Source organism: Aythya marila, assembly GCF_965140915.1.
Source record: "Aythya marila genome assembly, chromosome: 3".
NCBI lineage: Eukaryota > Metazoa > Chordata > Aves > Anseriformes > Anatidae > Aythya > Aythya marila.
In genome coordinates, this window is record NC_139044.1 from 10,225,833 (window position 1) to 10,238,209 (window position 12,377).

The following is a 12,377-nucleotide window of genomic DNA, read 5'->3' on the forward strand; positions in this document are numbered from 1 at the left end:
CCAGGGGCTTTGGGGGCTGAGCACAGTCACCAAGGTAACAGATGACATCCAAAATGGCACCAAAGGAAAAAAAAAAAAAAAAAAAAAGGGAAAAAAAAAAAAAAAAAAAAAAAGAACAGTCTTTCTTTCTCCTTTCACTCTTTCCCCCTGCTCTTCCCAAAGAGTTTCTCGGGGCTCCGGCAGCAGCTGCCGCCCAGGCGCTCCGCTATTTCCAGGGAAGCTCCGCGCACAAAGCGGCCGGGCCCCGGCCCCGCAGCCGCCCCCAGGCGGCCCCGGCCCCGCTCCGGGCTGGGGGCTGCAGCCGGGGGGGGTGGGAGGTTGGGGGTGGCTGTATTTTTGGGGCCACCCCGCAGTTTTTGCACGCTGCGCCGAGCGGAGCGCAACGGAGGCCGGGATTGGAAGCAGGCAGGCAGGAGAGGGGCGAAAAGTGAGGTTTCTTAGCCCAAAAGCAGACATCGTCAACACCCCGCCCTTCTCCGGCAGCCCCTGGGGAGAGGGGTGGCCACTGCAGAAAAACGGGCGAGAAAATAATAAAAAAAAAATCAAAAATCAAAGGAGGGGATAAAGGCTCGCCGGGGGATGCGCAAACTTTGCGCCGGCGCTGCGCGGGCGGCCGCGGAGCCCCCCCCGCGGCACTCTCCCGAGCCCCCAAGAGATGGCAGTCGAAACCGGCTTTCCTCCTCCTCCTCCTCCTTCCTCCACCTCCTCCTCCTCCTCCACCTCCTCCTTCTCCTCCTCCTCCTCCTCCGCCTCCTCCTCCTCCTCCCCCCCCCGGCCATCCCCGCCGCCCCCAGGTCCCCGCGCAGCGCTGCGCGCAGTCCCTCGGGGCGCGCATCCCCACCGCCCCCCAAAAACACTCCCCAAAACCTCCCCCCCCGGGGACCCAGCCGAGCTCCGAGCCGCCGCCGGGCCCCCCCCCCGGCCCCCCCGGCGGCCTCCCCCGGCGCTGTGAAAGGAGGGTAGCTAGGAAACAGCGAGCGGCCCGAAAAGGCGGAATTTCCAACGTGTAAAATGTTCTTAACGGAGCCATTGAGAGAGTGCAATAAGGCGTGAGGGGGAACTAATCTCCCCATTTAAATGTTTGTGGCAATTTTATCTAAATGAATTTTAATGCTAAACGAGGGATAATTCCCTATTTGTAACCCGTTTACTTCTCTTTCCTGTGCCTCTGAAGCTGTCTAACATCATGCGATGAACAATAACAATAAAAATACTGTCAAGGCATATTCTTCATTTTGAATGTGTTATAATTACAGCTGATTAAATGTCTTGGGATATAATAGTGGTTTTAATTTGAAATGTGCCCCCCCCCAAAAAAAATAAAAGTCCCAGGGAGGAAGGTCTGTGCCCCACTTCTGCGGGGAGGAAGGGACGCGTGTGCCCTCGCATGCAAGAGGGCGGTTTGTTTTTGTCTTTCAAGAAACATTAAAAAAACAAAACAAAACAAAAACAGAAAAAAAAAAAAAAAAAAAAAAGGCAAAAAGTAAGCCCCGTTCATTCACTTTTTGGCAGAAAAGTGTCATTATGCCCGGCTCCCAAAGCGGGAGCTGAGATGTGCAGCCTCCTATCGGCCCTTTAAAAGAAAAAAAGGGGGGGCGGAAGAAAACTGAGAGATTTTTTTTTTTTTTTTTTTTTTTTTATCTTTAAAGAGGGGGAAGAGGTGCGAGCTGCGGGGGGAAAGGACCCCACTTTGGGGGCTTCCCTGCCTGCCCCCCCCGGCCTGCTGGGGACCCCCCGGGCCGGGCACTGCCCCTTGGGTGCCCCCAGCCCCACCTGGGTGCAGGATTTTGCCTTTATTACAGTATTTATACATTTTGTTCCTACCTGCAGGAATTCAATTTTAATTGACTGTTTTTTTTTCTTTTTTTTTAATTTCATTTTTAGGAGCTATGACCCTATTTTGAAGGAAAGCCGGGCTCGGGCAGCCCCACCACCCTGCTGGCTGCAGGCTGGGTGGAAGCAGGGGCCAGCAGCCCCCAGCCCCTGGTGACAGCACTGCGCTCGCTCACAAACAGGCACTGCCTGGCCAAGGGTTCCAAAGTTTTGTTTTCCTCCCTTCCTCAGTACGCTCAGATCCAGCAAGAGATGGAATGATGGCTGGAGTATTTAAAACTGCGTGTTAGAACTGCAAATTATTATTATTGTTATTATTATTTGGAGGGGGGTAATACTATTTACAAATTTCTGCCCAATATGCTGAGGAGAGCTAATGCCCTACGGCATTACATTTATTAACAGGCAACAGTTACCATCCTGACAGTTTACAGTGCAAGTTCAGAGTGTCCTTACGCAGCGTAGCTTTTACATTATTTAAATATGAAGCTGATATTTAAATAGCAAATTATAGGTACATCTCTGGAGCTAGATGAGTTTTGTAGCTGCCTGGCTCACAATTTGGGAGGGAATCGCTACAAATACTGAAGTGGGGCAGGAAACAAATTTTGCAAGCAGTGGAGTCACCATGACAAAAAATAATTTGTTTTTATTTTAGATTCAGATTTCATTACTGCACTCAAACTACTACAACTGGGCTTTGAGTTATTATACAATCCAAACTGTTTCAATCAGAAACTCTAAGACTCAGTGTGCAATGATTATTATTAATAATAATTAGCTCCTTGGTTTCTTGATAGAAAAAGGCTATCAACAAGCATTTGTTTAACCACAACAAAAGTATAATTAGCTTATCCCACTTAGTAAATCTGTATGCATGCCAACTCATACCAAACTGCTACTTTTACAAAAAATTGCAATAATACAGATCATTTTTCCAGTCCTTTTTGCACAAAATTTATTTACAATGTATACATAAATGCTCCATGATGGGACTATGGAAAAATGCACACGACTGATGTTTTGCCCAGAAAGAAAGTCAACATATTAAAAATAAATCTTCAGTCCATGTTTCGAGCTGCATAAAACAGGAAGTGATGTACAAGGTGGTGGTTGCTGCATGGGGACAATGATGCTCTGATGTGACAATTAGGCTTCAAATACACTGCCTTTCCGTTTCCATGCTTCCTCCTACCAGTCTCCTTAAGACACTGCCTGCAACAGCTGATTAATCATTGTTGATGACTGCAGTTTTTCCCATCCTTCCCGATTTACATCTGTTCAGGCCAATTCAAATATGGTGAGTAAATGAATTAGACATGCAAATTCACGCCCCAGGCTAGAAAGAGAGAGAGACTGAGAGAAAGGGAGAGAGAGAGAGACAGAGAGAAAGGGAGAGAAAGGGGGAGAGAGAGAGGAGGAGGAGGAGAGGAGAGAGAGAGAGTGTGCATGGCTGAAATCCTAGGATAGAAGAAAGATTCTTCTGCCTGACATAGTTATTTTAATGCTCTAAAAATCCTGCAAATAAGCCCTTTCTGTCATTTGCAGGATAAGTGTAAGGCTTCTTTTCAATGTAAGGAGGCTTCTGGAGGAAGTGAAGAGCTATGGAAACAACACACATAGTGTGGAAAAATTTCACATTTTTTTTAAAAAATCTATAAGAAACAACGTAATATGGATAACAGTATAATAGCATTTTACAATATTTCACTCTTTGTTCTCTTAATGTCTTATATAGGTATTTAGCTTGTCCCCAGAAGTTGACTTCAGTTGGTGTTTTCCTGCTTGTCAGGGTCCCTGTGAAGAATAGGAACGTCCCTTGGTCCAAAGTCGACGCCAAGAACGGAACTCCATAGTCATTGCAGAAAGACAATGTTTGAAATCTACCGCCGCTGCAGACAACGCGGATTCCCTTAAGCTACTGAGCATGAATGTCCATCACTTGTCCACTCACTGCCGGCTCGCCGGTATGAAGCATTGTGGGGCTTGATGCTGACATGGGCATTCCAGGGTGGGGTGGTCCTCCATGCATCATCATCGCTGGGTGGTGAGGGTGTCCAGGAATGTAGGTATGCATGGGGGGGCCATGACGCAGCTGAGCAGGATGGGGGGGCATCTGGGGCGGGGTATAGCTTGGCTGTCCCATGTTCATACCCATTGGACTACCCCGAGACACATAATCCCCTGGCATACTTTGCAGCCCTGCGGAGAGAAAGAGGCGGGGGTGAGTGGCGGGGGGACGGCTTCCGCGTGGGGCGGTGGGCGCTTTGTGCTCCACGTGCCACGGAGATGCTTCCCATCCGAAATCGTGCTGGGGGCAGAGCCGGCCTGCTGATGGCTGATGTCACCCGGGGCGGTGGCACTAAGTGGCAGCAGCCCTGGCCTGGCAAGGGGGAGCCCTTATCAGCAGCTATCTGCTTGGCGCTCGAGCCCCGCTACTCCGAATCTGTCCCAAGAGTTCTCGCCAGTAAGAGACGGGCCGTACAGCGAGCGCATACGTTGCTGAACAAAGGCCTCATATGAAGCTGAAATTGATAGGATTACTAAGGACGATTGTTAAATCAAACCTGTATTTTTAAACACGTGGAAAAAGAAAATCAATGGCAGTTATCAATTAATTCTTTCCCTGCGATCACTTCTGTCTGAAAAAATCAGACGCGCAACTCAGTCAACCTTTCAGTGGTTGGGAGAACAATAAGAAAAATTGGACCTAAAACAATAAAACCTCCTGCTTTCCGTGGGCCTCTGCCTTCTGCTTGGATTGCTATAGCTGATGGGAACTGACAGGTGTATTGTTTCGGAGAGCTATAAGCTCCATAATCATCAAGGGTGAAAGGCATACGCTATTGCTAAGTAGGTTCAATTGGCTTTAGTTCTAAGTAATAGTGCGCCGTGAATGCTCTGAACACCTTGGAATCAGGTCTCAAGGCTCTAGCAATGAATAGCTGCTTAATCTAGCCTAAAGGAACATTTTTGAACTAATGAAAATTGCTTATAAAATATACTGTACTCACAGCTCTTTAATCAAAAAAGATGATAATATTTTTTGTAATAACCTATTAATTTAATTGGTCACGAAGCATAAAATACATCATTTAAATTTAATTGACCCAGAAACTAAGAAACAATATTTAAATTAACTAAGCTAGAAATTTCCATGATGAGGTAATAAGGCTGTTGCATTCCCAAGCTCGGTGGAATGTTTTCACAGCTAATTGTTGAAACTTATTTTTGACTCGCGCCCAGAGAAGACAACTCCGAAACACACTTGGCCTTGGTAACTTCAAACGCTCCCTTAATATAAGCAGAGGCACGACAAAGATGCCCAAATAACTGCTTTTAACTCCAGAAACAAAGCAAGAGAAACAGAATCGTGCATCATTTAAACATGGTATCGGTGCCTCGGTGTTTCAAACTGCTTTACTTTAAAAAAAAAAAAAATGTGTATGTCTTTTCCCCTATAAAAAGACAAGAGCCAAAAAAAAAAAATCTGGGACAGTTTTTCTAGGCTTTCTTCACGAGGCCTGCCACTGAAGATTGCATTAATGATCTCTATTTTTGTATACTGAATAAGTCAAATCCATTTGTCACACTGCAAGTGATGGCATACTTAATTTGGATATAGTCAATTAGCCTGGGCTAAGCTCCATAGCCTGCTGTGCACACCTCTATTTTGTATTCTCTCTTTTTCCTTTGCCACACGTAATCCCATTATGATGGACAGACAAAGAGAAATAAACTTGAAAAAAAATCAAAGTTTCGTTGATCGCCTTCCAAAACGTAACTCGCCCTAAGTGAAGCTGCTGTTTATTTTACCTAAAAGAAGTCTCTGTTTGGCTTTTTGGTGTCTCGCAGGTTAGCGTAGAAATGTAACTCATGCATCAACTGCGGTTAGACAGATTTATGACACTTTGGGGACATGCTCTTTCCTCTCCCTGCACTGCTGCAGACTGCTTACATTTTGCAAATCAGTCTGTTGCCTTGGCGACGGGCTCCCCCACCTCCCGGCTGCTGCTCGTTTCGTCATGTGGTCAGTGCTGTATAATAGCATCGCGCCGCGGCACCCGCGGACAGCACACGCAGGGGCTGCGCGGCCCGGCAAGCTTGGCTTGAGCCAGAGGGAAGGGAAAAGGAACCGAAGGAGCCCAGGCGCGGGACGGAGAGGAATGAACAAGCATGAAGCTATGGGCAGGGAGAACGTTGGGAAATGCACGGAGAAAAAAAAATATCCCTGGAACAAAGTGAGAACAAAGACCCCATTTGTACTTACTTCCCCCTGGCTTTGCCATTGGGTACCTAGGTGAAGGTTACATGTAGTGCCACTGCCCCTCCATGCCCATATTCATGCCCATTCCACTCATAGGTCCTAGAGGGAGATAAAAATCCGAGAAGATGCCAGAGAATGAGCAAAGTCAACAGATAGTGCCGAAAGCCCCCTTTCCACACCGCAGCCTTCCGCAGGGGCGAGGAGCAATTGCGAGGGAGAAGCTCCCCGCTCTCCCTCGACGGTGCTGAAGGCGAGCAGAAGACAGGCGAGGCGAGGCGAGGCGAGGAGGCAGCTGAGACGAGGGTGGAGGACGGCGGCGCGGTGGCAGCGGTCGCCCATCCATGCCCAACACTACCCCGGGGCTTACCTGGCGCTCGGATGCCCATGTGCTGCTGGCCGTCCATCACGAAGCCTCCCATCGGCTGCCCGTCGGGGTTGTAGGGTGTGCCTTGACTTACTGGAAAAGCGCAGAGGGTTTGTTTTTTTTTTTTTTTAACAACGCTCAAAAGGGTTCATGTTGCCTCGCGGCCGCACATATTCCTTGCCCCATGCCTAAGGACCCCAAGGATGACTGCCAGTAGGGACTCAGAACGGAGGAAAAAACCATCTACGGTTCGAATCAGGCGGCTGCACTAACAAGCTCGCGCAGTTTGGGCTTAATTTCCTCCCGTGAGTTTGGAAATAAATGAAGTTGGCCATCAGAAATATCGGGCCGCGATGAGCCCCCGCTCCAGCTGCTGCCGCTGCTGACGTCAATGCCAAGACCTGCATAGGAGCCGGATTTTATGGCCAGAATAGTCACACTGAAATCCCAGTGTGTTAAATTACGCCCGTGTGCTTTTACAAGAGCAGGACCTGAACACGTCCGTGCCAGAGATTTACCTCTAATGGCAAAATAATCAAATGTGCTCGGAGAGAGCACGTCGCCCAAAGGCGTCTTTGACAGCGACGGACGCGGATAGCTGGGCAGGGAGGCTGAGAAAACCAAACGGACCCCGGGTAATGGCAAATACCCACACGGAGCTGCGAGCCGAGATCCCAGGCAGGACTGGCACGTCAAAACTTTGGGTTAAAAAATAAATCCCCCCAAGGGAAAACCCAACCACTCTGGGATCCCAAAAGGCAGATACCGAAAGGAAGAGACGAGAGACAAAAGGACCGTACCCGAGTCCCGCTACCTGAACCGTAGGTTTTAACTGTACATTAAAAGCTGCCTTCAGAAGTGAGCTGCCTTGGGTTATTAAAGCACATAAAGCTCTACCTCATTGAATGTCTTTGAACTTTACTGAGTCCCACAAGCGATTCTGACCCCTTTGCCCTTTTGACAGGTAATAAAGTTTACAGCAATTCCACACCAAGCCATGCACCAGGGAGTGGTCACAGGAGCAGCAAGAGCTGGGGAGGAAAACTCAAAACAAATGCAAAAAAAAAAAGAACAACATTAATTCCGAATGTGCTCAGAAAGTCCGGTCATGGAGCGGATAATTGGGAGTTTCTTCTTTGAATTTCATTTTATTTTTCCCAAAATATTTTCATCGTGTTAAAACTATCAGCTTTGCAATGAGACAAAGCTGGTTTTATTTTAATTGTCAATCGCTCCCAGCATTCATTTCTCATTTATTTACCAGGTAATGGACCTCCCGGTGAATGGCTCGAGGATGGTTTTTGCCTGCGTGACTCGAATACGGTTACTACTGGGGACTTGCCTGCTCGATTGGACTGGTCTATCATGGGCTGAACTATTCTTCTTCTAGCATTAATAAACCTGCAACAAAAAGAGGGAAGCAAACGGTTACGGAGGGGGCGACTTCCAGCCGTCCCCGAGCCCGTGCCCCAACGCGGGGCTCGCAACTGGGCTGTGCGCAGCTTCAGACACAGCCAACCCCGCAACCCCTGGTGACCTCCGAGAGTACAGGCTTGGGGTTTCCGAGCTGATTTATGTTTGCCTGCTTTTACCACAGTCGGACACTTCCATTTCATCTTTTCATGGGGGAATTAGCGGAGTTTTCAGGAAACAATACCAGCAACACTCTTCGCAATTCAGAGCGGAGCACAAAAACCGGGTGGCGACAGAGGGATGCTCGTAAGGGCATCTGCTACCTCCCCCTAATTAGTGACATTTCTGTCTTATGTCCTCCTCCTTTTTCCACCTTTTTTTTTTTTTTTTTTTTTTTTTTTTTTTTTTTATCAAAACCTTCCCCTACCTCTTGCAAACCTAATTCTCTTTTAATGCCCACTATTAAGATAATGAACTGTGATGGCAGAATACCATCAAATGAGGGAACGTCTGGAGTTTTATCACCACTAAGTCACACTGCTGGGGACTTCAGAGCCCTGCATTCCTTGTAGCCATTTCTTGGTGGGTTTTTACCCCCCCCCTCCTCTCTTTATGCAAAGTCGGAGGGGTCAAGGCGAGGTCATAGCTTTACAGTAATTGAATTTATAATCCTGTTTTCTCCAGCTAGGCCTGACCATTTACAGCAAACATCTTGTTAAACTGTAATTACTGGACTACTGAAAATTCCCCACGAACAATGAAAAGCAGATCTTTGGAAATAAAAAAGGTACGGTCGGTTTTAAAAACAGTCCTCTGCAACTGTACTTCTTATGGTGTTTTTTTTTTAGCTCTTCGCCTGGGTCTTGTAATGCCTATTTGGGGAAGGAATACTCAAAAAAAAAAAATTGGAGCAAAACAGAATGAGGGGAAAGATCACAAGTGCCCCCAGTCTCCTCAGTGTGTAGTCCTGGTGGCACAGAAATCAGGAGTCTCAAAAGCATGGCTGGAAACCTGTCCCAGCAGTGCTAGAAGAACTTCTCTTGTGGTTTTGCTAATCAGCAAGCTTAGTTAAAAACCATTTGGAAAAAATCTCCATCGAGATTTAATTACGCTATGGCAAAGCCTCTTAACCAGACTTTACATTCTTTGAAAGAGAGAAATAATAACAAAAACATGTATTCCTCAATATTTACTAGGAAAGGAAGAAGCGTGAGCATGGGTAAAACCACACTACGCTTTGCAAAACGTAGTGCTAAAGTACACAAAGGGATACTTGGAGCTTGGTTTTGTTGCCTTTCCTTGCTGTGGCTTAGCAAGAGCTCTCCTACAGCAGAGATAAAGCCACCGGGACGCTCCCAAAGGAACCGCGGTGCCCACCCCTTCCCTGACACCGGCCAGGATAACCATCACAAAACACCGCACGGGGCTGTTTGTTTTGCCGTCATCAAAGACCAGCAGGGGCAATTTGGGGTTCCTCCTATCTCCCCTTCCTGGCTGCTTCCCATTATGCAAAAGCTCCTGCAAAAATTAATCAAGATGTTGGGCCCTAATCAAGGCTGTCTCGACCAAACGGGCTCAAAATGTTCCACCACACAAAGGCACAAATTCCAGGCGCCGTGCTGGAAACCTTACACCTGAACTAGGTCATGTTTTGTCAGCAACAGTATTGTATCAATTTTTGTACACACTCCCAGTAACAAAAAAACACCCTTCAACTCGGCGAACGGTGTTGCAAATCAGTTTATCATTATCTTGTACAAACCATGAAAATTAGAATCATGTGAGCAGAAGGTTAGACTAATTCTCCTTTCTCATTATAAGCACAGGTGTAGCACAAACACCATGTGAAATAAGCAATTAAAAAAATCTGCTTTTTTCCCCCATTAGCTGCCTTAGCGCCATGACCAATTAGAAAATTGTTTAATATCTGTAATCTGCATTTGCAGAAAGCAATTTTCACAGTAACTCTCCCAAGTAAAACAACAACACAAAACCCTGGTACCCCAGCCATTTCTTTTCGCACGCCTGGCAGGCACTCGCTGTGCTCGCTCCTTCCCCCGAATGCCCCGTTCCCTGGCCCTCTTACTGGGGTGGGTTTGGGGCTGCTCACTGAAACCTTCATTTGCCAAAAGCTTTCCCCCAAACCCAAAAGAAACCCTGAGCAGCCACACAAACATCACAACCTTCCCCTCCAAGTGCTTTCGGGAAGAATGAGGTTCTCCTTCCAATAAACCATGCAGCTGGAATTTGCCAATAATCATCCAAAGATGTGGCTGCAGTAAAACCTCTTTTCACCTGTTTGCCCCATATTATCACTTAGGACGTCTGCTTTAAGAACGTTTTACACACAGGTACTTAATAGTTAGCTTCTTCCTACGCATTCCTATAAGTATTTTTTATAAGTAGCTGATCTGCAAACCAGCCCCGTGTTTGGATGTCTTCAGGGTGAATTCAGACGCAAGAACATTTTCCTTCTGGGCAAAGTAATAAAATGACATTCTTGCTCCTCCCACTAGAAGTCAAACCGAGGTCAGCTCCCCATCCTTGTATCTGTTTAAATAAACTGGTCCAGCTGTTTGTTTCCAGGATGCCCTTTAACCTTCTGTCCCATCCTCCCTGCCTTTGTAACAGAACGCTTTACTTTGCATTATAGTAGACTCCAAACTACTATGCATTAAAAAAAAAAAAAAAAAAGTATTCACTTTCAAGTTTCTTCCTGCATCCCAAACCTGGAATTCATAAGAAGCCATCAGATTAAAACTATTAATGTGTCTTGCCTTGAGACAACACAACGCAGTGCCGTTACATTTATAAATCACATCCGAGAACTCTTTGCAAGCAAAACTGTGAGTTAGCTGTGGCTGCAGAAATCCACGGGCATGGGGACAATTTCTTCGTACTCTCTGTTGCTTTCTTTGTTAGAAGGGTCGTTTTGATTGCTCTTTGAATTTCCAAAGTGCTGTGTTGATGTAACATCAGCAAAACCAGCGGAACAGAAAAGCTAAGAGGAAAACTCTCACTGCCCCTTTTCCTCTACGTTCACATTCACCTATCTTAAGGGAAAGAAACCCTGATTCACTCTAATTTTTAAAAGTTCAGAGGAATCAGGACCTAAAAAAAGCATTCACATATTAAGAGCTACTCATACGCAGTCTTCTCAAAATACAACTAAGCATAAAATTTAAGGTCACGATTAAAACCCCAGCACACTCTTACTCGGGTGAGTAAAGATTCACACAGGCCCAAAGGCTGCATGAAGGGTGTGCTTCCCCCACGCCACTGCTCTATGCACTCTGATGTGGGAGTGCTTGTTGGTTTTTGTTTATTTTCTCCCCAAAGAGCAGAATCAATAGTGGCACAAAGAGAACGACAACTTGTACCCATCTCCCAGCGAACTCTGCAAAACCACATACTCCCAACTTGCTCTTATGCTTTGGCTTGCTTTGTGTTTTGTTTTGTTTTGTTTTTTTCTTTTTTTGCAAGGGGGAGGATCTGACATGGAGGAACCCTTTGAACAGTTGGGCAAACACAGAAGTTTAAAGATGATGGTATTTATTATTATTTTTAAAGTTAACTTTTCCTTGCCCTTTTGGGAACGTGAGATCATGCCTTCCACCGCGTCCCGACAAGCGAGCAAGAAGGAGCTCTTCCACCTGCCTAACCCCCAAGTGAAGATGCAGGAAACCCTCTTTTGTGCCGTTTGCACTTTTCTAGGATGTTTTCTCTTAGCTCTCGTGCCCTGGGTCTGTCCCCAGAGGTCACCGGCAGTCTCTGTCACTGGTCCCACGGGTGAGAGCCAGCCCCGGACCCGCGATGCCGCGATCCGCCGCTGCACTCTGACCTTCAGCTTGGCCGCCCTCGTCGCGACGCACAAGTTTTGTTTCTTCTCAGCGAGGGGCGGCATGGCTGGTGATGACAAAAGACTATTTTATTTGGAAATTGCCTACAATAATAGCAGCCAGAGAGCGGGTATTTTTGTAGGGTCACAAAACCCTCCGAAAGGCGCAGCTCGCAGGGCTCAGGTTACAGCCCCGGTGACATTTTCTGCATAGATCTGTTCTTTCTCCCTTCCCCTTGTATTTCAGTTCTGTTTAGTGAATAAAACAAGGCCTTCCTTCGCTGTCATGAATTTCCAAAGTTACTCTTGCTCAGGAATTGACATAGTGATTGTGGGGGCTTCCAATTTGCAGTGTTTGAATTAAATTTCCCAGCGCGAGCTGTCTGAAAGCCGATGCTGAGACTCAGTGCTATGCTGTATTTTCCTTTCCCCCAGCCCTGAAGGATGAGGACAGCTTCACACCAGGACTGACTTCTGATACCTGGAATTGCAGGCTGCTCCTTGTCAATATTGTCCCAACACACTGGGTGCGACTGCAAGCCAGGAGTCTGTGGATCAGCAACAATGCCAACAAGTTCCCCCAAATCCCTCTGCCTCATTTTATCTTCGAGCTCCTTCTAACAAACCAGGTTTAAAGACTTCAGGAAAGCCCATAATACCTA

At 46.8% G+C, this 12,377-nt stretch overlaps 1 protein-coding gene across 6 annotated transcripts in view; it reads right to left on the reverse strand.

Moving 5' to 3' along the window:
- Nucleotides 1-2,481: 2,481 nt before the first annotated feature.
- MEIS1 (Meis homeobox 1) overlaps nt 2,482-12,377 on the reverse strand; it is a 195,529-nt gene continuing 185,633 nt past the window's right edge. For 3 of the 6 annotated variants that reach the window (XM_082756015.1, XM_082756014.1, XM_082756016.1), the window contains exons 10-12: nt 7,807-7,865; nt 6,468-6,557; nt 2,483-4,035 (exon numbers count right to left, since the gene is read on the reverse strand). In XM_082756015.1, coding sequence (XP_082612141.1) covers nt 3,752-4,035; nt 6,468-6,557; nt 7,807-7,865 — 433 coding nt within the window. In that variant the 3' untranslated portion in view covers nt 2,483-3,751. Of the gene's footprint in view, nt 4,036-6,103; nt 6,200-6,467; nt 6,558-7,806; nt 7,866-12,377 lie in introns of all 6 variants that reach the window. The other 3 variants (XM_082756012.1, XM_082756013.1, XM_082756017.1) reach the window with 2 other exon arrangements.